Source organism: Peromyscus maniculatus, chromosome 18 (genome assembly GCF_049852395.1).
Source record: "Peromyscus maniculatus bairdii isolate BWxNUB_F1_BW_parent chromosome 18, HU_Pman_BW_mat_3.1, whole genome shotgun sequence".
Taxonomy (NCBI): Eukaryota; Metazoa; Chordata; class Mammalia; order Rodentia; family Cricetidae; genus Peromyscus; species Peromyscus maniculatus.
The window spans coordinates 35,077,756-35,100,402 of record NC_134869.1 but is presented as its reverse complement, the minus strand read 5'-3'; the positions used below and the strand labels follow the sequence as shown (position 1 = coordinate 35,100,402).

The following is a 22,647-nucleotide window of genomic DNA, read 5'->3' as shown; positions in this document are numbered from 1 at the left end:
GAGTATCTCAGATACGGAGAAGCAGAGTCTACCAAAAACTGTTTCAGACGTGGCCAAGGACTCGAGCCAGGGCCGGGGCTCTGCCATCACTTAAGCTGTGTGATACTGGACAAATGATTTCACCTCTGTGTCCCTCAGCTTCTGCATCCCCATCAGGGATGAATGTCAACTTCACGGGACTGGAAGAATGAAGTGAGACACGTCTTGGTCGAGTACTTTAGAAGACGCAAAGCAAACACACTGTGTGTCTGTGGTCCCTTCTGCTAACAGTCATCCTCTCTGTGTGCCCTAAAATGGAAGGCGGAGCATGATTCCGCTAATTCTCTATCTACGCTGCCCAGATCAGTGCCTGGTTCATAACCAGCGATCAAAAAGCAGTATGCTGACCTATGCACATACCGTGACAGCATGCACGAGACCTGTGCAAACTCAAGCCGGACCAGTTTTGGCCACACAGAATAACGTGTCTTGAGCGTGATTAGTGACTCTGAACACTGTCTTCTAAGAATGGAACAGGTTTTTACTGACTCACCACAAAAAGAATCTGAGGGACGAACACAGTGCTGACTATTCGGGCACCGATTGTATGTGTGTTTTTATGCGTGTGTGGGTGACCTAGGCGTCCAGGCAGCATGTTTTAAGGAATGATTGGCGGCCGGGCGGTGGTGGCGCACGCCTTTAATCCCAGCACTCGGGAGGCAGAGGTAGGTGGATCTCTGTGAGTTTGAGGCCAGCCTGGGCTACCAAGTGAGTTCCAGGAAAAGGCGCAAAGCTACACAGAGAAACCCTGTCTCAAGAAACCAAAATAAATAAATAAATAAATAAAATAAAAAATAAATAAAAAATAAAACAAACAAACAAACAAACAAACAAACAAAAGAAATGATTGGCACTGAGAAGTATTCCAGTGAGAACTGAGCTGTCCTATATCTGGATGTTTAAATTTAGGACCTATAACTACGCCTAAGAAGGTCCCGTCTACCCTTGGGAAGTCGGGTGACGATTGAAAAGATCGGTCTTAAAGCATGATGTCCCTTGCCCTGGAGTCCAGTGCTTTGTGGAATAAGCAGATGACACATGGTTCACACCACCGAAAACCAGGTAGGCCCTTATATAATAGCTCTGTATCAGTCAAGTGGCTGAGAAGAAAGATAATTATATGCAGACACACCCCACCATGGAGTGACCGAGTCTCGGGTCTCACCTGTTCTACATTTACCATCGATACCGGATGTCTCACGTAACCGGGGGACTCGGGGTGGATGACACCGTGGGGGCCCGGCATCCCTGGGCTCAGGTTTAGGGAGGGCTGGCACTGGAGCTGAGGGTCCGCGGGAGGGATGCTGCTGGATGGCTTCGGGTGGACCACGGCCGCAGGGCTGAGGAGAAGGTGAGCGGTAGACCCCAGCGGGGACAAGCCGAAATTCATGGGTCCCGTGCTGGGGAGAGCGCCGGGGGCCGAAGGGATGGGCCCGGGTATGGCGGGCGAGTAGAGAACCGGGAAGGGGGCCAAGCCTGGAGATGGCAGGAACATGCAAGGCACGCCGAAGGATGGCAGCGGACCCGAGGACGGCCCCCCAGCGTGGGGGGTTTGACCGCCTGACAGGAGCATGTTGAAACCATTCAAACCTGAAACAACAGAAGGAGAGCAAAGTGGAAATCACAACACAAGATCCCCTTCCTGTTCACAGCCCTCGTGGCTCCTCCAGGAGTCCATAACACATCCATGAGTGACGGAACCGTCTCTCTGGCGAGGGGGGACATCCTTGCTGTGCTCATCCGGCTGACATGGCTACCTCACAGAGGCTGCAAAACCGCATGTCAGCCTTTATCTACGGGGTCTTGTGGTCAATGCCTGCGGAGAATTCTTTTTGTGTCTTTCTCCGTGGATGCATGGAATCACGTGTGAATGTAGGCAGGCGTGGTCACAAGAGGAAAACTGGGTGCTGGGCCCTCACCTTCTACTCTGAAGCAGGGTCTCTTGTTTCCTATCGCGCAGACCAGGTGAGCTGTCCTGAGGGCTTCTGGGGATTCTCCTACCTCAGTTTCCCATTTCTCCACAGGAGTGCAGGGAATATGGAGATATGCACCACCGTGCCTAGCTTTCTGTGGTTCTGGGGATTTGAACTCAGTCTTCCTGCTGGCTCGGCAAGCGCTGTACTCACTGAACCATGTCCCCATCCTCCTGTTGAGGGGGTCTGCACCAAATCCAAAACGAAGCGGAAAATGGAATCTTGGTGGGAAAAATCCTAGTTTTTATTATTATGAACTCCTAGCCAAAAATTCATAGTTTCCTCAGTGATCGCAAGCAACAAATCCTAAGAGTATGAAAAATACTTTGGCAATACTGAAAAGTACAGATATGGGGCCCGGAGAGATGGTTCACTTGAGAAAGTGCTGAATTCAAGCAAGAAGTCCTGAATCTGAGCTCTGTAAACAAATAAACACCAAGACCCCTCCTCCCAAGCCAGGCATGACTACCTGCAATCTCAGTGCCAGGGAGGTGGCAGTGGTGGTGGGGGGTCGGGACGGGGATGGGGGGTGGGGGGCCCAGTGGATAACCAGCATAGCCTATTTGGTGAGTTCTAGTCCAAAAAGAGATTGGCTAAGACAAAACAAAACAAAAAATGTGGGTGGTGCCTGAAGGGTGAGGTTGTCCTCTGCCCGTAACCCACACACACAGCTAGGTTCTGTGACTGTAGATTGAAGGTCTTACCATCATGCTTAACTCATCACAGCTTTGAAAGTATGGGGCGTCTGGACTTGCTACTGGGTCTCTTGTTTCTCTGTGTACCCCTGGCTGTCCTGGAACTCACTCTGTAGACCAGGCTAGCCTCCAACTCGGAGATCTTCCTGCCTCTGCCTCCCGAGTGCTGGGGTTAAAGGCATGTGCCACCACTGCCCAGCTGCTACTGGGTCTTCTTATTAGTGTAAATAACTAAAAAATTTACCTTCTACTTTAATCTTACTGGAATTGTTTCTTTATAAGTCTGTTTACTCAGTTGCCTGCTTTGTAAACATTTTGAGGAGTCCACATGTTCCCCTCAATTGTCTAATAATGGTTATGGTTGAGCAATAATAGTAAAAAAGCCAAAGAAACAACAATAAAAAACAAAATCCCATATTGCACTACAATTTCAATTCTGCAGCGGCTGAGTCTGCTAACTCATTCAAGGGTCCTCAACACTGGGCTGTCCCAGAGTCACAATCCAAACTGAGGCCATGACAGATGGTGGGTGAGAGGCACCCATCTTCTTGGCCCGGCAGACCAGACGTAAGCTGGCCAAGGAACTGGACGGAAGCCACTTCAGAAATCTGGTGGTTAATCTTCATGATCAACTCAACGGAATCGGAAATCGTCTAGGAGACATGCCCGAGTGTGTCTGTGAGGCTGTTGCCAGGGAGGTTTATCTGAGGGGGGGAACATGTTCCCTAAGCGTGGGCAGCACCAGCACCAGCCCATTGGCCGGGGCCCTGGACTGAATGAAAAGTGGAAAGCTGGTGAGTGACAGCATTCAACCTTCTCTGGGTCTTCTTTTTTTTTTAAATATGGAATTCTTCACAAATTTGCATGTCATCCTTGCACAGAGGCCATGCCAATCACTTCTGCATCGTTACAAATTTTAGTATATATGCTGCCGAAGTGAGTGCCTCTCTGGGTCTTGACCGCAGACACCATATAACCGACCATCCTGCGTTTCTTTGGCCATGCCTTCCCAAACCAGAAGCCCAAATAAACTCCCCGTCTTAAACTTGTTCTCAAGTCTTGTCTTCTAACACAGAAAAGTAACTGATACAATGTCTTTGTACCAAGAACAACTCTCTGTACATAGGGCACACCTTAATAGCTTTTCACTCTAATTCAGTTTTTTCGAAAGAGCAACGGGATCTACTGCGTCTTAGTAAGTGCTGGCACTCACTCTAGGTACCTTAGACTTCTTAAATCCAGTTCAGATTTCTCAGCACTCCAGAAGTAGGTGCTCTTACTAGTCTTCTACCAATGAGAATATCTGAGTACTTGTTTTAAGTTGACACAGGTAATAACTGGCGTTAGATGTCAGGTCCTCGCACCGGCGATCACGATGATGTACTCGGTACTTCTCGACACTGGAAATCAGAACGCTAGCTGTGCCCAGTCACTGAAAGACTCACACTATGATTCTGAACCAACACCAGATTTGCTTGAGTCAAAAAATAAACTCGGGGGCCGGAGAGATGATGGCTCAGAGGTTAAGAGCACTTGACTGCTCTTCCAGAGGTGCTGAGTTCAATTCCCAGCAACCACATGGTGGCTCACAACCATGTGATGGAATCAGATCCCTTCTTCTTCTGGAGGATACACAAATACATCTTAAAAACGAACAAACTTGTCTTGTAGATGGGCGTTTCTTCGTCAAATAAGGTGTGACACACTTCAAATGTATCTGATTACTCCTATAGAGGACAGGAGTCTCCCCTTTATCTACGAAGGCCGGGAGCGAGACAGGTGCAGCACCACGACAATTCACTGCTCCCTCTGGCCAAGTGTCACAGGCAAAGATGTCCGTGCCCGGTGGGAACGCCACGAGGAAGCCCTTACCTGCTGGAGACTGCACATACAGGAACTGCGGCAGCGAGGAGTCTTTGGTGATCCCCTTTTCATTTGAAGGCTTTTCGGCGTCTGGATTTCTCAGCGGGTTTCCGCATTCAGAGGCCAGGAAGCAGCCGTTGGCCGCAGCCCTGCCGGGAACATCTTCCGCGGCGGCCGCGGGGAGCTGACCCGTTACACGGGCGTCTTCCAGGGGGGTGGCTCTCCCATCACCCGCGGTCACAGGAGAGGCGAGGGCTGTGGACGTCGAGGGTCTCTAAGCACAGCCAAACCAGAAAGCCAAGGGGAGCCAAGTCAGAATTCCAGCAGTCAAGTTTTGAAAGAGCTCTCTTAAAATATCTAGCACAGTTGGGTTAATGGCTCAGTTGTTTTTCTTTTATTTAGAGGTAGAGTATGGAAATGGATGTGTGTGCGTAGGCTTATGACTCCTGTGTATACATATGGTAGAGATTACAGCAATGCCATGGCATTCAGCCTGTGAAGGAAATGCTTCTGTGCTGGTAACCTATAAATAGTGTTAGGGTGGCGCTTGCAGGCCAGTGGTTCTCAACCTGTGGGTCGCGACCCCCCACCCCCCCGGGGTCAATCTGTAACAATGACAATGCATCCTGCATGTCCGATATTTACAACCTGTAACCGTAGCAAAATTACAGTTATGAAGCAGCAGCGAAAATAATTTTATGGTTGGGTTATTAAAGGTTCACGGCATCAGGAAGATCGAGAACCACTGTTTCGGGGGCTGTTAAGACACGTGGGCTGGCCCGAGCTGCCTTGGTTGTCCAAGACATGTCATTCTTACACGTTTTTTTTCCTCCTTTAGTTTTTAAATAAAAATTTGATTTACTTTTTACTAAGTTAGTTCTTGGACAATTGCACACAGTTACCCTCTCCTCTACCTGTCAGTATCTCCCTTCCACCCTTATCAACTCCACCCCGTCCTCACACTTCTAATCTGCCGCGCTGAGCTCTACATAAAACTAGAAGAGCCCGTTTTGGCAGGAGAAGGAGAGAAGAAGGGAAAGGCTCTTCTTGATGGAGGAATTTCCATGCAGCGTGCCCGGCCGACCCACCGCAAACGCGCTCTGGTCCTCTCTGTCTTACTGGTTGTACCTCACTAACTTCGCCTTGGCTATTACGTGGGGAATTGCAGACAGACAGCTCATGTCCGTCTTTCTCACTCTGTAGCTAAGGGACCAGGATCACTGGGGCAGTGCACAGCACTGACCCAGCCCAGTCCCGGCCTTCCAGAGGCATTCACATCCCTGACTCAGGTACTCCACTGTTTCCAGAGCCCAAATGATGACTGTCCTGATCCCAAACTTGTTTTCTTTTTTAAGTTCATTAAAAACAAAACAAAACAAAACAAAAAAAACCACTGGGAAGAAATATACAAACATGCTAATAATGACTATGATTATTGCTCTCTACTAACAGGCAAGCTTTTTTCCTTCTGTATACTTTTTTTTTTGGCATTTTATAAGAAGTGTGACTTTGCCGGGCGGTGGTGGCGCACGCCTTTAATCCCAGCACTCGGGAGGCAGAGGCAGGTGGATCTCTGTGAGTTCGAGGCCAGCCTGGGCTACCAAGTGAGTTCCAGGAAAGGCGCAAAGCTACACAAGAGAAACCCTGTCTCGGAAAAAAAAAAAAAAAAAGAAGTGTGACTTTTTTGTTAAAATAAAAGTCACCTTTTTAAAAGTATTATTTTATGCTGAGACTTTCTGGCAAAGCCAGTCTAGCGCTTCATTAAATATGAGGACCGCATGACATATACTTCTAGTCCAGAGTCTACTGCCTGAGAGCATCTGTCTTCATTAAGCTCGGGGCCGATGAGACGGCACCAGACACATTTACCCACGCTCCCTTACCTTGGGCATGACTAGGGACAAGGGGCTGTCTTCAAATTCCTGACTCTGTCTTTTCATGGCGGGCTCATCGTCCTCTTCTCGGGGGTTCCTCTCCTCACACAGGCGCTTCTGAGCCGAGGGTGCCAGCGACAGGTCAGCCGGGACTTCTGCGCCGACGCCACCGTCCTCCTCGGGTCGTGACTCTGGGGACAGTCCCTCCGGCAGGCTCCCACACAGCATGATCAGCGAGGAGGGCAGGTACACCAGGGGCTGGCCCGCCAGCAGAGCCGGCTTCAGGCTCTCCGCGTCAGGGGCTGCTGATGCTGCGGAGGGAAGCAGGCCGCCCACTTGTCCGCCGCGTAGACCGTTCTGCTGCGTGGAGAAAGCCTGCAGATCCGTCTGAGCAACGGAAAAGACCGGGTGGGCTAGAGGCTTGACCCGGTATTCTGCGTCAGCGGGGCGGGCAGGGTCCAAGCCGCTCGCTGGAGGCACCACTCTGCTACTGGCAAGGGCTTCCCCCCTGAAACCAAAAGAAGCGATGAGTACCATCAAGTCACCGAGCTCTCTACCACAGCCCCCGATTCTCCGCTTTCCAAGTCAGAAGCGTGGCAAGCCGGCTCAGACGGACGTTCAGATGTCCTCCCTGGTCACACAGGGACAGACCGAGTAACTCTTGCTGGGTGGCTGGGGATGACTGGAGGTGCCAGTGTGGGAAAAGCTGTTGGGGGGTCTTTGGTGATCGCTGGCTGACTCTGGTTCTCCCACGGCTAATGGTTACTGAATATTGGCCCTTAACGGACACTTTGGTAAAATATTATAGTCATAGCCACTTTTATTTTTATTTACTGATGAGGAGAACCCAAGCCAAGCTCAGAGTTAATCCACCTGCTAGAGTTCTAAAGATGTGAAGTTGGGCCTCATCACAGGTCGGTTGGCTGACCAAGGCCAGGTTCCAGGTTACTGGGAGGGAGTATGGCTAGAGGGGAGTCTGAGCCAGGCTAATGTAAAGGAAAGCTCTAGTCCAGTTTACCTAGAATTCAGTGTGAAAGACAGTGGGTGGTGAGGAGGTAACCTTACCTACTGGGTTGGTACTTGGTTAATTCTCCTCTCAATTTGCTCAGTATTAACATAATGAAGAATGCTTAGGCAGTCTTCATGTAAAATTAAGCCCCATGATGAGATTTTAAGTTTGGGCTGTCTATATGTATAAAAAAAAATCCAAATATTCAATAGTGAATGTGTTCAGTTTATGTTTGGGACTAGATTATCCCCTGGGAAGTCGAGGATGTGGATTTCTGCTGGCAGCAGATGAGTACTTCTTCCCAACCACGGCCTCCCTAAGCAAGAAACTGGGCTCTCAGAGTCAACAGGCCACAGTGAATCTATCAACCATTAATGCGTCCGCTAGCCATTGCCGTCAACCTCTCCATCTCCGCCAGGAACAGCATCGCGACCTCACCCTGGGTTCTTAAAAGACCACTTACTGTGAATTATCTTCCACTTTCTGTCTGTAGATGGCTGCCAGACTTCCAATTTCTAGGGAATAGGCTGATCCTAAAAGGGAACGTGAAGGTTAACAAATGCAGTCGGGGCCTTCCATTGACAGACAGACAGACAGACAGACAGACACACACACACACACACACACACACACACACACACACACACACACACACCCCCCAGAGACTGCTCCTCAAAGCTTAGGGGGTCGTGAAGACTACTTCCGATCTGTTCTGGTTTTTGTTTCAGAAAGGGCCATTTCCAGAAGCTGGCTACTAATGGTGATTTCAGGTCTCATTAAGAATAATCGAGAGAACGAAACAAGTGTTGTTTCCCAAGTCGTAAATTTCTGTGATATATCAACACGGCCAAGCGTAGCAAGCCAAATTGATCAGGGCCGACTGGATCAATTTCAGGCGTGGGACTATGCTCATACTCTGTGAAGTCAGCATCTCTTTGGCAGCCAATAATTGCCTGACTTCAGGCAAGTGAATAGTTGGCTGTTGGGGAAAAAAAAAAATTGGCCCGGTCTAGAGAGATCATTTGAAAACGCCTGCCTATCACCAAGGCTACTACTACGCCATGGCAACTGACGGACTCCGAAGGCTGAGCACGGGCGGGTACCTTGTTTTCCTCCCCGTGGGCTGCTGGGTTCTGAGCTCACTTTCCTCTCGATCTTCTCAGATGTCTGAACCGCGTTGAAGGAACCGTGCCGAGCCAGCCGCTGCTTGGCGCACACTCGGATCTGGCCGTATGTTTCTTTCTTCCATTCCGGTAAGACGGATGCCGAGACATCCAACAGTTCTTCATCTAGAGAGAACAGGACGGCAGTGCTGTGACCCAGCCACAACTCTTGGGTGATTTTCATCATTTTAAGAGCTGGTTTTGAGGGGCTGGAGAGGTGGCTCAGTGGTTAAGAGCACTGGCTGTTCTTCAGGAGAACTCAGGTTCTATTCCCCCGCACCCCTCCATGGCAGCTCACAACTGTCTGTAACTCCAGTTCCAGGGGAATCCGACACCCCCACACAGATATACATGCAGGCAAAATACCAATGCACACGAAATAAAATAAATAAATAAAAGAGACGGCTTTGAACTTATAATTGAAATGGAGTTACCCTATTAATATATATAAACCTAACACAATCAAAAGAATTTTATGAGCTATCTTAAACCCCAATTTCTTTCCACGTGCTGGAAAAAGAAAAATGGCTAACTATAAAGTGAGAATGAACCCATATGTAGCCTAAAATTATCCCAACTGCAACCAAAGTGGAGCAAGATGTTCTTCAACCCGAATTAGAACAGGCCCGACATTTTAATGCTGGGTTAGGGCGGGACAGCAAAGGAAACCTGCCCAAGTTCAGCTCTGCATGCGTATTTTGAGGTTCACTTTCAAGATGAATCGAGATGAGCCTCTTACTCCAAAGCTCCAGGGCGATGCAGAGGAGAATCTCAATTTCCTACTCTGCTCTATTATTTCTTTCTTGCACAGGCAGAGGCGTGGTTACCACGTGACCAAAAGAACAAGGTCAGCATCCGTCAGGGCTGACGTGCTGATGACCGGTGAGAATCAGGAATGGAAGGGTGGGCCCTGAAGACCATTTATGCTTCCAGGTGTCAGTGTAAAGTTGAGATGGAAATCTCTGTAGCTCAGGCAGCCATCCCCAGTGTCCAGACCATTGTTCCTGCCTTGTTTATTTGTGCTTATGTCTTAAAAGCTCCAAGCATACGGATTTTAATTATAAATCTGGTTTGACATGCCGAAAAGCCCACCTAGACTTTGAGAAAATGCACTTTTGACCTAAAGGCCACTTTGAAACTGAACGAAAAATAATGGTTTTCACTTTCCCGTAACAAAAGCCCAATATATGGTCCTTTTTAAAAATAAAACCAGAAGTATAAAACAAAAGGAAGGAAAAATAGGTCAAGCCAGTCCCAGGGACCATATTTGCCCGCTCTCCTGAATCAAATAAAACACTGAGCAGAAATGTATACGCCGGTGGCTCTTAGGACACCAGGCATCAGATCTGGGAAGGCAGTAACCCCACTCCTTAGAGTAGAAATGAAATTAAGCAAGCTTCGGCCGTTCTAAATCACTGCCAGGAGAGGTTTTTAGGTTGGGGTGCAGAAACCTGACAGCTCCCCAAGACTAAAGCACTGTGGCAGCTAGAGTTCCCAAGGCAGGATACCGGAGGGGACAACTGACAGACAGAAAGCTGGGGGCCTGCAAAGGGCTCCCCAGAGCACACTGCAGTACTAGGAGTCAGAACATTGCAGGTCAGGGAAAGCAATGCGGGGATGGGGGTGGGGGCGTGAAGGGGGTGGGGCTTCTGCAGCTCACACTGGCCAGCACAAGAGGAGGAAAAAACGTCATTGCAGGGGCATCGCTGAGAGCACTAAAAAAACGATGCTATCTTGGCCTCGGCAGTGGGAAAATGGTCTAGCCTTCTGTTCACATAGGCTACATTTTCTCTACTCATCTGCTCATGGATAGAGACTTAGGCTGATCCCACATCTTGGTATTGTGATTGGTGTTGCAAAAACCGTCGAGAGTGCAGACACCCCCTCAGCACACACCGATCCCAGCTCCCCTGGCTACCGGTGTGACGGCCAGATCACACTGTCGTAGCTTCAGCTCTCATTTCTGAGGGACCTCCACACCGTTCCCCCACTGTTGCTAACCCTACAGAGTCACTCTACCGCTTTGCAATCCTAGCAACAATATGGCTTCCCCTTCCTCCGTATCCAAAGTGTGCGTGTTTGGTCTGTTTGATAAACAGTCACTTGGCTGGAGCGAGACATTTCCCCGTGGATTCGTTTTGATTTCCAGTTCCCATGTGACCAGGGACATCGAGCATTTTTCTCCTGCTTGGTGGGCATTTGGAGTTTATTCACTTGAGAAATGGCCACTCAGTTGGTGTAACCATTTTTACCCGCCCCCACCTTTCTGTGGAGTTGTTTGAATTCGTTTTCTACTTTGAAAATCACTTCCTCGTCAGATAGTTTATAACGATCTCCTCCCATTCTGTGGAGTGGTTTCTTCACTGTTGCTTCCTTGGTTTTTTAGTTTGATAGCATCTTATTTTCCAGTGGGATCTGTTGAGTATGTTTTTGAGATTGGATTAAAAAAAAATCTTGTCCCGATTCATGTCCTCATGTGACTGTATACTTGTTTTTTTTATTTTATCTTTTTAGTAAGATGGGGCTCCAGTTTCTTATGAAAATGTTATTTTCTTAGCATCATTTATGAAAGAGACTTTCTTCAATGGATGCTCTTGTCACTTTCATCAAAAATTAGTTGGCTGTAAAGAGGACTTATTTCTTGGTTTGCATCTATCATTTTGTTTGGATGCTCTACTCTGTAGAATGTTCTGGAATCAAGTATTGTAATGCTTCTGGTTTACTGTTTCTGGCTCAAAATTGCTCTAGCTCTTTGTGCTTTTTTCCCCCCATTTTGTTTTTGGTCTTTATGTAGTCTTGACTGCTGTTCTGGATCTCACTCTGTAGACCAGGCTGGCCTAGAATTCAGAGATCCACCTGTCTCTGCCTCCCAAGTGCTGGGATTAAAGGCACACCCAGTTCCACAAAAGTTTGAGATGTATTCAACGCTTCTCACCAGGTTTGAAGTTTTTGTTGTGGATACTTCCACCCTTTTGTTAAATTTGCTTGTAGGCATTGTATTTTGTTGCAAAGAAAATTAATTTCTTGACTTCTTTCTTGTTATTGTAAGCAAACGTAACTAATTTTTGTATGTTGGCCTGTATCCTGCAATCTCTCCGAAGCCACTTGTTGCTTCTAACAGGTTTTGCGTGGTGTCGACATTTTTCTCTACATAAAGTCATGCTGTTTGGAAACCGATAATTTGACTATTCATTCCTTTCCTACTTATGTCTTTGTCCTGATGGTCTTAAGACTTCCAATACTATGCCAAGCAAGGATGGTAAAAGATTTAAGACGGTAGTTAAAATTTCTACTACTGTTCAGCTCTTTTCTAGAGTTCACTTGAATCATTAAGTTCTTTGTTTGAAACCTGTTTTTATTAAATGCGTACTAGGTGCTTAATTGCTACAAACTTCCTTAGTACTCCTGCTCTATCCCACGGGTTTCCAGGTTGTATTTAAATTCCGTTTATTTATTTACTTTTAATTTAAATGTCCCCTTTGACCTTTTCATTGATTCAATGGTTGCTCAAGAGAGTAGTGTTTAAATTTCCATCTGCGAGCCGGGCGGTGGTGGCGCACGCCTTTAATCCCAGCACTTGGGAGGCAGAGGCAGGCGGATCTCTGTGAGTTCGAGGCCAGCCTGGGCTACCAAGTGAGTTCCAGGAAAGGCGCAAAGCTACATAGAGAAACCCTGTCTCGAAAAACCAAAAAAAAAAAAAAATTTCCATCTGCGTGGTATATTTTTGCTGTTCCTTTGTTACGTAGACAGCTTACTACTGTGTCTGCGTATCCATTCAGCAGGCTTTATCTTTTAACTGAGGCGGGGGAGGGAGGGGATGGGGATCTGTGTTCATTCCCTATCATCATAAATAATTCATACTAATCATTTTGGTCATTGTTTTCTGAGCATCTTCCTCTCTGTCTCTGAGGTTTGGTTTTCTACATCAATAAAGTTGGATTCTTTCTCTTTTGTAAAACTGCCCTGCTGGTATGTTTTACACTCCTGCACAGAATGCGTGTGGAGGTCAGAGAACAGCTTGGGGATGTTGGTTAGTCTTTCTGTTTGGGTTCTCTGGGTTCTGGAAATTGGACACAAATCATCAGGCTTGGCAGCAAGTGCCTTTACCTGCTGAGCCTTCTCACTCGCCTGAGGAATTTCTTACAAGTCTATAAAGTTGGTCTGCTGGGGACGAATTGAATCAGTTTTTGCTTGTCTTAGAAAAAAATTTCTGCCTTATTTCTCAAGGATTACTTTCCTGGAAATAGACTTCTCATTTTTTTTTTTTTAAATGTAGAATTAACATTTTTTTTCCTTTTAGGATTAACAAATTATATAAGTGGTTGGTCGTCCACATTTGTGTAGGTGAGTGCACCTGTGAGCAGACGCCAGAAACATCCGAACCCCTTGGAGCTGGAGTTAAAGGTGTTTGAGGGGCTAGTTATGGAGGTGTTGGGACCCTAAATGGTTCTCACAGCGGTGCGGCCAGTACTCTTCGCCACTCACTGAGCCATCCGTCCACTCTCTCTTTTGGTATTCTGAGTATCCCATCTCATCCTCTCCTGGTGTTAGGCTCTGGCTGAGGGGTCTGCTGGAGGAAAGGGAACGCCACTGGCCACTTGGGTCTTGTGCTTTTGAGTTTGATAAGGACACGCCTCAGCGAGGTGTTCCTCTTGTCTGGTCTCTTAGACCGTGTGTGTGTGTGTGTGTGTGTGTGTGTGTGTGTGTGTGTGTGTGTGTGTGCACCCGAGTACTTCTTGAGACTAGATTTCTGTATCATTCCAAGACATGGGGACCAATCTTTGTTTCTCAGGCTGTTTCTTGTCCCTCCCTTTCCAGAATACCATCATAACAATTGCTTACTTATGGCTGAGTAAGTCTCAAAGGCGTTGTTTTTTTCCTTCTTTTTCCTTTGTTTTTAACCTGTTCTGTTCAAAGAACATCAGAATTCTTTCTGTGTAATCTATTCTGCTTCTGAGCCTCTTGACTTTTTTTTAATAGTTACTCGGTTGGTTTTCACTTGATCTCCAAAGTCTTGCTAAGTTCCTTATTCACACATCATCTAGCTTCCTAATTCCACTGAATCATCTATAAACTTTCATAGATGATTAAATTTCTTGGAGTTATACTTTTGAATTCTGTCAGCTCCTTTTCTTTGGAGTCTATTGTTGGAATTAGTATTTTTGGTTCCATTACTTTTTTTTTTTTTTTTTGTTTTGAGACAAGGTTTCTCTGTGTAGCTTTGTGCCTTTCCTGGATCTCACTCTGTAGCCCAGGCTGGCCTCAAACTCGCAGAGATCCGCCTGGCTCTGGCTCCCCAGTGCTGGGATTAAAGGCGTGGGCCACCACCGGCTCCATTACATGTTTAAACATGCTTCTTGTGTGTTGACTTGGATGTCCTGGCAACACGTCCAGTGGCGGGGGTACGGACAGGCTGCTCGGCTTAGGTTCAACATCGATGTTTTAGGTGGTCATGCAACTTCACTTGTAACCAACATCTGTGACATATAGATGGGTGTCTCAGAGGCTCATGACGCAGAGCACGTGAGAACATACCACCAGCCGGGAAGCTTGTGTGTTGGCCACTCTGCAGTGTATGTCTGGATGTAGGGTGCTCGTCTGTTCTGTTGTCGAGGTAACGCTGTCCCCATGAGTCCAGATGAATGTAGGAGAGCGTCATGCTCAGGAGAAATATGCCTGCTGGTATCTGAGCACTGCACACGGTGGAGTGCACCAGTGCTCGTGTGAACGTATGAGGGCTGTATGGGTGAATTCACCGGCCTTCTGGAAACCAATCGGCTCAGGGCCAGCTGTCTCGTTTCGTAGCCTGTTCTTGGGACCAGAGGAGGGCCACAGAACTGTTTTCCGGAAGTCTCAATGGATTGGGCCAACTTAGGGAAGGTTGGGTGGCTGCTTTTAAAGTCATGGAGGAAATGGCCACTCTTTCTGGGGAACGGGGGCTCTGTAGGTAGGTCAAGTTTCCCAGAGGCTTAAAATGGGACTGTGACGCTGAGGGCCACTAGCTGGTTCCTGGGTTTCTCCCTGTAGCTAGCAGTGGGCTGACCCAGATGTGCGGTGATTCTGGGTTCACCAAGAAGGTAGAAAGAGACACCTGTTTCGCAGGGCCCTCTAAACTGAGCTACTCAGGGTGGGTTGCCCGGGAACTTCCTGTGATCAGGGCTACCAGGCTGGTTCACAAGGCTGGGCTGCCCGAACCACCTGGGAAGTTTCCTGGCTGGGTGAACCGAATTCCGAGACGGATGGGCTCTTTCCGAGGATCTGGGAGGGCTGCTGCCTTTTCTACCCGACACGTTTCAGGTGCCTGTGGCATGAGTGGGCACGGCTGGGTCCTCCTGGTCATGCTCCCTTGATTTAGGGTTGATTTGGAGACCGGACGCACATGCTGTGCATTTCAATCCTGTACCCTGCTACACTGCTGACCCCACCGCACTCCAGGGAGGTGGCTGTCTCCGCTTTTCCTCCTTTTGATTCTTTGTTGAGGGAAGAAGCACAGTAGGCATCTACAGCCAGCCATCATGCGGACATCGCTCTAGGGAGCCATTTTAAGTCGCAGAATCACTAACAAAAAGCAGAGACGTCTAAACACACGACACCCCAGATGGTGGAACTGAGACCAGAAGCCACATCCAGGAACGCGTCCGCTGGGGAGACTCAATTTTTCTTTCTGTTGTCGCTGTCTTGTATATATGCAAATGACTAAAAATACTGCGAGTAATCATTTTAGAGTCATAAATAAATAATTTCTAATGGGCGCTCAGATTCACAAATGTGGGATCTGTGAATAATGAAGGTCAACCTTATATAATTCACTTCTAGTTCTGGAATTACACACACAGATCTAGACTGGCAGATGCTGAGCGACTTTCATCTAGGGATGGATGAGCCAGCAGGGAGGAAAGGAAGGACGGGACACTTAGGAAGAAGTTATCCTCACTACAGTGATTATTCAACCCAGGTTACGTATACAAAACCCATCAAGTTGCAACTGTGCTATTTATTGCATCCCAGTGATACGCCAATAAAATTAAAAAGAAAACGCTCGCACATAATCAACTGCTGTGCCGGTGAGAAAGAAGAGGGAGACAGTTAAGAAGCTGAAATGTGAGACCCTTAAGGGGCCAAGAGCAAATCAAAGATGCTCTAAATACGGACCCGGGATTGGTGACAATATCAGTAACGGACCCGGAGAATACGGAAGAAATAATATAGGTTGCTGAACATTGAATTTGCAATTCCTGCCTTGACTCCAAGTCATCCTTCCTGCACCGGAACAGAGTTCTAGCAGCTGTGGTCTCACAGCTGAACTCCGTGGCTTCTCCACAGAAGCCCGCGTCTCTGCTGATGGATACGTTCAATGGCCTGGCCACCCCGGAGTCACTCTTCTCCTGTAATCTCTGTTTAGAGGCTCCTGCTTACCTGTTACAGCCAGTCTGAATGTCTTGGCTCAACTTTAGAGGCCGTCCAAAAGTGTGTTCCCAGCTTATTATTTTTTAACCTCATTTTCTACCCTACGCTCTCCACTTCAACCAGGATGGCTAATCTCCCCGACATGGACTAGATTTATTCCTAAATGCGCTATTCTTCAAATATTCCGACCGCTGAATCCACCAGGTCTTAACTTGTATCATCTGAATTCCTACAGAGCCAGTACCACTCCCGTCTAGAACTTGATTTCTTTCTTTCTTTCTTTCTTTCCTTCTTTCCTTCTTTCCTTCCTTCCTTCCCTCCCTCCCTCCCTCCCTCCCTCCCTCCCTCCCTCCCTCCCTCCCTCCCTCCCTCCCTCCCTTCTTTCTTTCTTTCTTTCTTTCTTTCTTTCTTTCTTTCTTTCTTTCTTTCTTTCTTTCTTTCTTTCTTTCTTTTTAACTCAGTAGAGTAGAACCTGATTACTTTCTAACTTCCAAACCAGTGCTAATTTTACACCACTGACAGGTCATTAGCCAATGACAGTGAGCGACACAAAAGACAGATCTGCCCTTGGATGTGTAGGGCCAGGGCTATCCCATGATACCATTTTCCAAATTGCAGCTGCCCAGCGGAGACACCCCTTGGATGTGTAGGGCAAGGGTTATCATCCCATGACGCCATTTTCCAAATTGCAGCTGTCCAGCGGAGACACTCTTTAAAGGACCAGGGAAAAGCATCGTGGGATTGGTACTTGAACCAGGTATGGAAGCCCGAGACAACATATTCATATGTCACAGAAGGATGCTTGGGTCAGGTACAGCAATTATGTAACACTGCTGCCATACAATTCTGTTAGCGAGTGACCTTCTGATTGTCTTTGTGTAGGAAGACTCTGTCACAGTCACATAACGATGAACTAAATCTTAATGGCCTGTATCTCAGAATGCATGCCTATCACTAAGCAAGGCATGACTGACTATTTTATTTTTAACGCTGACAAGGAGAAGGCTTCACAGGTGAAGAGAAACCAAAGGTATAGAAGTAAAAAAAAAAAAAAAAAAAAAAAAACCCAAAACCCACGAAGTCTTTTATTTCACGTAGGCAGGGAATGCCCCCCCCCACAGCTTAAATCTCTCATGGCATAAAGTACAGTAAATGGCCTGCAGTCTACACTCAGTAAACACTTGCTGGGTTGAAGTAGTTACATTTGATTTTAAGGGTTTTTTTTATCTAGATCCTAGTATGTTACCAGGGAGGCAGAGAGCCGTATCTTTTATAATTTGTACCACTACACCAACACCGAAGAGTAATTTAAAAATTATTTTAATGGCTGGTGCTCAGGCAGCTTGGCTGCATGTTAAGTCCCTTGCCCAGAAGACTCGGTCTTCTGTGTGTTAACTGTGAAATAAGCGCAAGGTGACACCTTTGATTATGGTTCAGCAAAAGCAAGGTATGTTTAACCTTTTATCTAAATGACATACAAGGTATTTGATACGTCCCCACGAGATTTAGAAGCCGCCTCATGTCACACCAGCTTTGTGAGTACCTTATTGTAGTTTTTAAATGTTATGTGGGATTTCCCTGAAAAACAATGGTTTATTTTGCTGATGTAGAAACAACGCAAGTTCAGAAGCGCCACTTTAAATTTTTAGTCCTAAACTTTTCAGAAAAAAGTCCCAGAATAAAATATAAATTCACAAATAAGTCTACTCCAACAGTTATGTAAACCCACGGTCTTCTAGAATTTTCCTTCCTGATGTGCGCGTGAGGCGACCAGCACCTCCGTTTTCTGGCTAGTCATCATTGTTCCAAGAGAATGGGAAAAGGTCAATTTTGCTGGCTGGATGCATAATTAGAGCATTCTACAGCAGGGCCCCCGGCAAAACCGTCTCTCCTTACCGATGGCGCTGAAGTCCACGGGCCCAATCCACTTGAAGGCTGGTTTCCTGCCTCGCTCTTCCGTGACGTGCACTTTCTTTATCAGAGCCAAGCTGGTCAGAACGTTGGCTATGTCGTAGAGCCGCCGTACCTTCGCTGAGGATATAAAACACAGCCGTGGTCATGCCGTGTGTCATGCCATTGCATTTTAGTTTATAGGACAGGGTACATCCCTTGGCTACCCCAGAGACCTCCAGAGGACAGGTGGTGTGAGGCTGATGGCCCTGTCGCGGTATCGCCGGAGATCTGTGTACCCGAAGCATCTGCGGACGCACGAGTGTTAGGGGAAGGCAATGTGTCCTTCCCCTCCCACAACTTTCTCTGCTGATGGGCAGCGAGCTCCATGATGGCAAAAATACCGGGGGGGGGGGGGGGGGGGGGAAGACAGGCTGTGATGAAAGGCTTAATGAATATAACCCTGGTATGTGGCCAACGAAAGCTGGCCCTGCGTGTCTCCCGGCAAGGGGTGGTGGCGCCTGCCTCACAGGCAGCTGGCCTGTGAAAATGACAGGGACCCCCTAGGGTCCCCGTGATGCCACACTCCTGGTCCACAGGACGCTGAAGATTCGAGGTCACGAGGCACAGTTTTGAAAAAGAGCAGCCGCTCACCCGAAACCCTGGACAAGGCAGAGACGCCTTGTGACGGGTGTGGCGTGCATCGGAACGCACTTTGGAGAAACTTTGGAAAAATGCATGTATGAAAGGGAGGGGAACTCAGATGGCGTGTTAAAAAGCAGGACAAGATGGCCTGCCTGCTTTTTTTTAATACAAGGACTGAAGAAAGGGGTCAGACGTCCACTTGATGTCAGGGCCACTGCCAGGGATGGGACTTATCTTAACCATTTCACCCAGAGTGCGGCTGTTACTCCAGCAAAAAACCCCCCAAAAAAACAAAATGCAACTCGAGAATGATGAGCTCGTGGCTCCTTACAAGGGCACAGACCCTGCAGCTAAGCTCAGAGGAATAGGAAGGTGCCAGGGTGTGGCACCCAGAGACTCTCTCCCTTCCGAGCAGCCCTGCCCCCCCACCCCGACCCCAACCCTGGCCATTCCTCGGGTTCTTACCTGTAGAAAACTTTCATCTCCACCCTTCAGGGAAGTAGGCAGGGGCAGGGGATGGGGAGAGAAGGGGAGAGAAGACTCAGGCATTCTGTCTCGGATGTAGCATCACCAAAGAGAAATGCAAACCGATCGCACCCTCCCGGGCCTGGGCTCTCGGGGAGCATTCTGCCTCGCCCTGTCCACTGTGACAGGGGAGGAAAAGGCTTCTGACGTGGATTTGGTGGGGGTTCTAGTAGCTGACTGACCGCTTATAGCACGGAGGACTTTTATGAGCACAAGGAATACATTTCTCCAAAACTACCACCATCAGTAAAAACCCTCTCTTGGATATATTTATTTCCGAGGCAGGAAGCGGCGTCAGCAAGCTTTCCCTTCTGTGCTGACACATGGGTTAGGTGAAAACTCTTACTTTTGAATTTACTGTGGTCTGGGGTGTCTTGGCTTTCTTCTATGAGGATTTTGGCGGCCACGTCCAGGGTAACAATCTTGGTTTTGGAGACGAGGAAGAGCATGACAAACTTCTGGCTCATAATTCTTAGAGACTTATCTTTCCGACTGTTTGCAGATGCTAAAAAGGGAAAGAAAATAAAAATCATCAAAATGTGGATTTACTGCAAGATTTTGCTACCCGTTTTCCAGAGTGACCTCACACTACCAGCGTATGGAAAGATCATCCGGTCATAGGCAGAAGCCTACTGGAAACACATCACAAAAGCAAGCCCGTAAAGGAATCGGAAGGATTTTCCTGCGTCTCGTAAAATGACTGTGATTTTTCAACTGCTCTTAACACTTCATACTTACATCCCATAATAGAAGCCATATGGCAGTTTTCCTTAAGCGACTCTTTGCAAAGATTAATGCAGACAGATAAAAGGAGCGGGGTAGGTATCAGGAGTTGTTTTTGGTTCTCTTTTTTTTTTTTTTTTTTTTTTTTGGTTTTTCGAGACAGGGTTTCTCTGCGTAGCTTTGCGCCTTTCCTGGAGCTCACTTGGTAGCCCAGGCTGGCCTCGAACTCACAGAGATCCACCTGCCTCTGCCTCCCGAGTGCTGGGATTAAAGGCGTGCGCCACCACCGCCCGGCTTGTTTTTGGTTCTCTTAAAAGCAAGAACTCCATTTAGGAGTTGTCCACGTCCATGTGTATGGGCGTACGTGCTCTTGTGGGGCAGGTATCTGCAGATGTGTGTGGAGCCCAGAGGTGGACGTGTTATGCTTTTTCAAGTGCTTTTCCAGGGTCTCCCACAGAACGTGGAGCTCAGCGATTCAGCTAGTCTGACTGGCCAGTGAGCCCCAGGGATCCTGTTACCTCTGTCTCCCCAGTGCTGAAGTCATAGGCACATGCCACGGTGCCTGACTTGACTTGGGTACTGGGGATCTGAATTCAGGTCCTCAGCCATCTATCTTCCCAGCCCAAGAAGCCCATTTTTCTCTGTTCTCACAATGTCTAGAGGGTACCCTAACAGAGCTGGTGCCTGCCTTTACACAAACAGGACACTGATTATCCCTGGGGTCCTGTGGATGGCAGGTAGAGAATCCTGATAGATGATCATCTCCTCTGGTTCTACAAGTACTTCCTCAGGGGGCAGAGCTAAAAGGCTTGAAGCTGTGGATCTAAGGGACACCACCTACCCTTCCTTCCGCGTCCAATAGAGCAAGGCAGCACATCAGTGATGCCTGTGTGTGACATCCTCACAATGGGGGAGGGGGGGACGACGGACACGGGACGGGACGACACACATGGGTGGGACTGATGGGTATCGATGTTTACAGAGAGGAGAGACATAGAAGTTGGGGTACAGGAAGAACAAGGAAGACATAAAATTAAAAATAAACAAACGGCACCAAGGGGAAGTCGGGGCTGTCTAGCTTTCTTAACAGACTCAGCTACTGGGGCTGTAGATCAAGTGAAGTCTCAAAGGCAAACGGGACGTGGCTGTCAGTCTCTAGGGCTCACACGTTCTGACCGGAAGGATTACTGCCACAAGTAAGGTGGGAGTGGGCAGCTGAGCTGGGAGCCCTCCGCCCGCCCTCCTCCTTCCGTAGACAGAGTGAGTAGCATCTCCCCCCAGGGCTCTCATATTGGCACTTCCCATCTTAGTGACCAGTTTTTTAAGAGACCGTCACTCCCTTCGTCACTCTTGGCAAGTTTATAACGGACTCACAGGAAGGGTAGTCGGATTCAGAGAAGTCGAGCAGGTGTTGATCTTGGGGGTCCGGGGAGCCGTCTTTCCTGCGTTCTCCAAAGCGATAGTCCACCAGGTCCAGCTCCTTCTGCTGGAGGCAGGCCATCTGCTCTTCGTACTTCTGCTCCTCTCCCAGCCTCTGGAGCGCCCTCAGGGTCTTAGGCAGGCTGTGCCGACCATGCCAACCGTACTGATTCTTAGCCACCCGGCTGACCAGATGCAGCGACTCCAGCACGTTCACGATGTCGTAGATGCGTCTCCTTTCCACACCTGTGTGCCAAGGAGAAGGCAAAAGACGTCACGCAAACGGACATTTCTGACTCACCCACGCCTGACGGGCCCGGGCTGCTTCTGCGAATTATTTGACTGAGGTCCAAGTGAATGCCCAGCAACTGTGGATCATCACTAAGGCCATCCGAGGAAGACACGAACAGACCCCCTGATTTCTTCCTGGGATCCACCTTCAGATACATCTAGGGTGACGTCCCCTTGAGATGGCCAGACCTTTGTGGCAAGGACAGCAGCACTCACGTTTTTCAGACTGTTAAGCAAACCACATGCACATTATGGTGGTATGCCAACAGCATGCCCTATCATACAGAGTGGCTAGTGCTAGTGACCTGTTCCTAATTGGTGGCCCTGCATTAGTTCCTTGTCTCATTGCTGTGACAAATATTTGACAAGGGCTACGTAAGAAAACGGGGACAGTCCATCATGGCGAAGAAGTCACAGCGGTGGACGGTAGGCAGCGACCGCACCTACGGTCAGGAAGCGGAAAGAGACGGAGCTGGCGTTCGGCCTGTCCTTCTCATTTTAGTCAGCTGGGGACCGTCGCCACATGGGACTGTGCCGCCACATTCTGGGTGGGTCTTCCCTGCTCAGTCAGATCTTTCTGGAGAGACACCCTGGTAGGCTGACCCAGAGGTGTGTCCCTGTGAAGAACCTAAATCCTGTCACCACATTTGACAGTCAAGATTAGCCATCACAGGACTATAGAACAGACTGTCACCTCATTACTGGACAGTACTGTCCTTTGGCGGGAGTTTGAATGATGTAACAGTAGTTAACAGACTAACTCTGAACAGTATGGTAAGGAAAATGGATGGTGTTTCTTGTGTAGTGGGTAGCCATTCCAGCTTTGTTCTGGAAGTTCCAACCCCCACTGAGGCTTCGGTAACTGTCACACCTACAAGGCGGGGCCAAGGGAGGACCCTGGAGACCTGAGATCCGAATAGGCCAGCTGTCTTGGTTCCTGGACCCTGGACGCTAGAGGTAGACCGAGCAGAGTTCTCCAGAGAACACAGCGGGACTGCACTACGTCTTCCCCAGACCCTGCGACCTACCTATCCCTTCATTTGTAAGTTACGCCAATAAATAAATCTCCCTTTTAACTACGTGGAGTGGCCTTAATAATTTCACCAATAATCTTGTCTCCCGTTTTGAACT

At 48.2% G+C, this 22,647-nt stretch overlaps 1 protein-coding gene and 1 non-coding gene across 2 annotated transcripts in view; both read right to left on the bottom strand.

The window, feature by feature from the left end:
- Positions 1–22,647, bottom strand: part of E2f7 (E2F transcription factor 7) — a 44,229-nt gene that overhangs the window by 2,821 nt on the left and 18,761 nt on the right. The window contains exons 5-12 of the mRNA XM_006974449.4: positions 21,181–21,471; positions 19,430–19,588; positions 17,920–18,054; positions 8,557–8,742; positions 7,917–7,986; positions 6,454–6,952; positions 4,580–4,844; positions 1,205–1,629 (exon numbers count right to left, since the gene is read on the bottom strand). Coding sequence (XP_006974511.3) covers positions 1,205–1,629; positions 4,580–4,844; positions 6,454–6,952; positions 7,917–7,986; positions 8,557–8,742; positions 17,920–18,054; positions 19,430–19,588; positions 21,181–21,471 — 2,030 coding nt within the window. The remainder of the gene's footprint in view (positions 1–1,204; positions 1,630–4,579; positions 4,845–6,453; positions 6,953–7,916; positions 7,987–8,556; positions 8,743–17,919; positions 18,055–19,429; positions 19,589–21,180; positions 21,472–22,647) is intronic.
- On the bottom strand, positions 3,544–3,651 carry LOC121823848 (U6 spliceosomal RNA). The gene has a single exon (XR_006065490.1). It is a non-coding gene; the product is annotated as a U6 spliceosomal RNA (small nuclear RNA).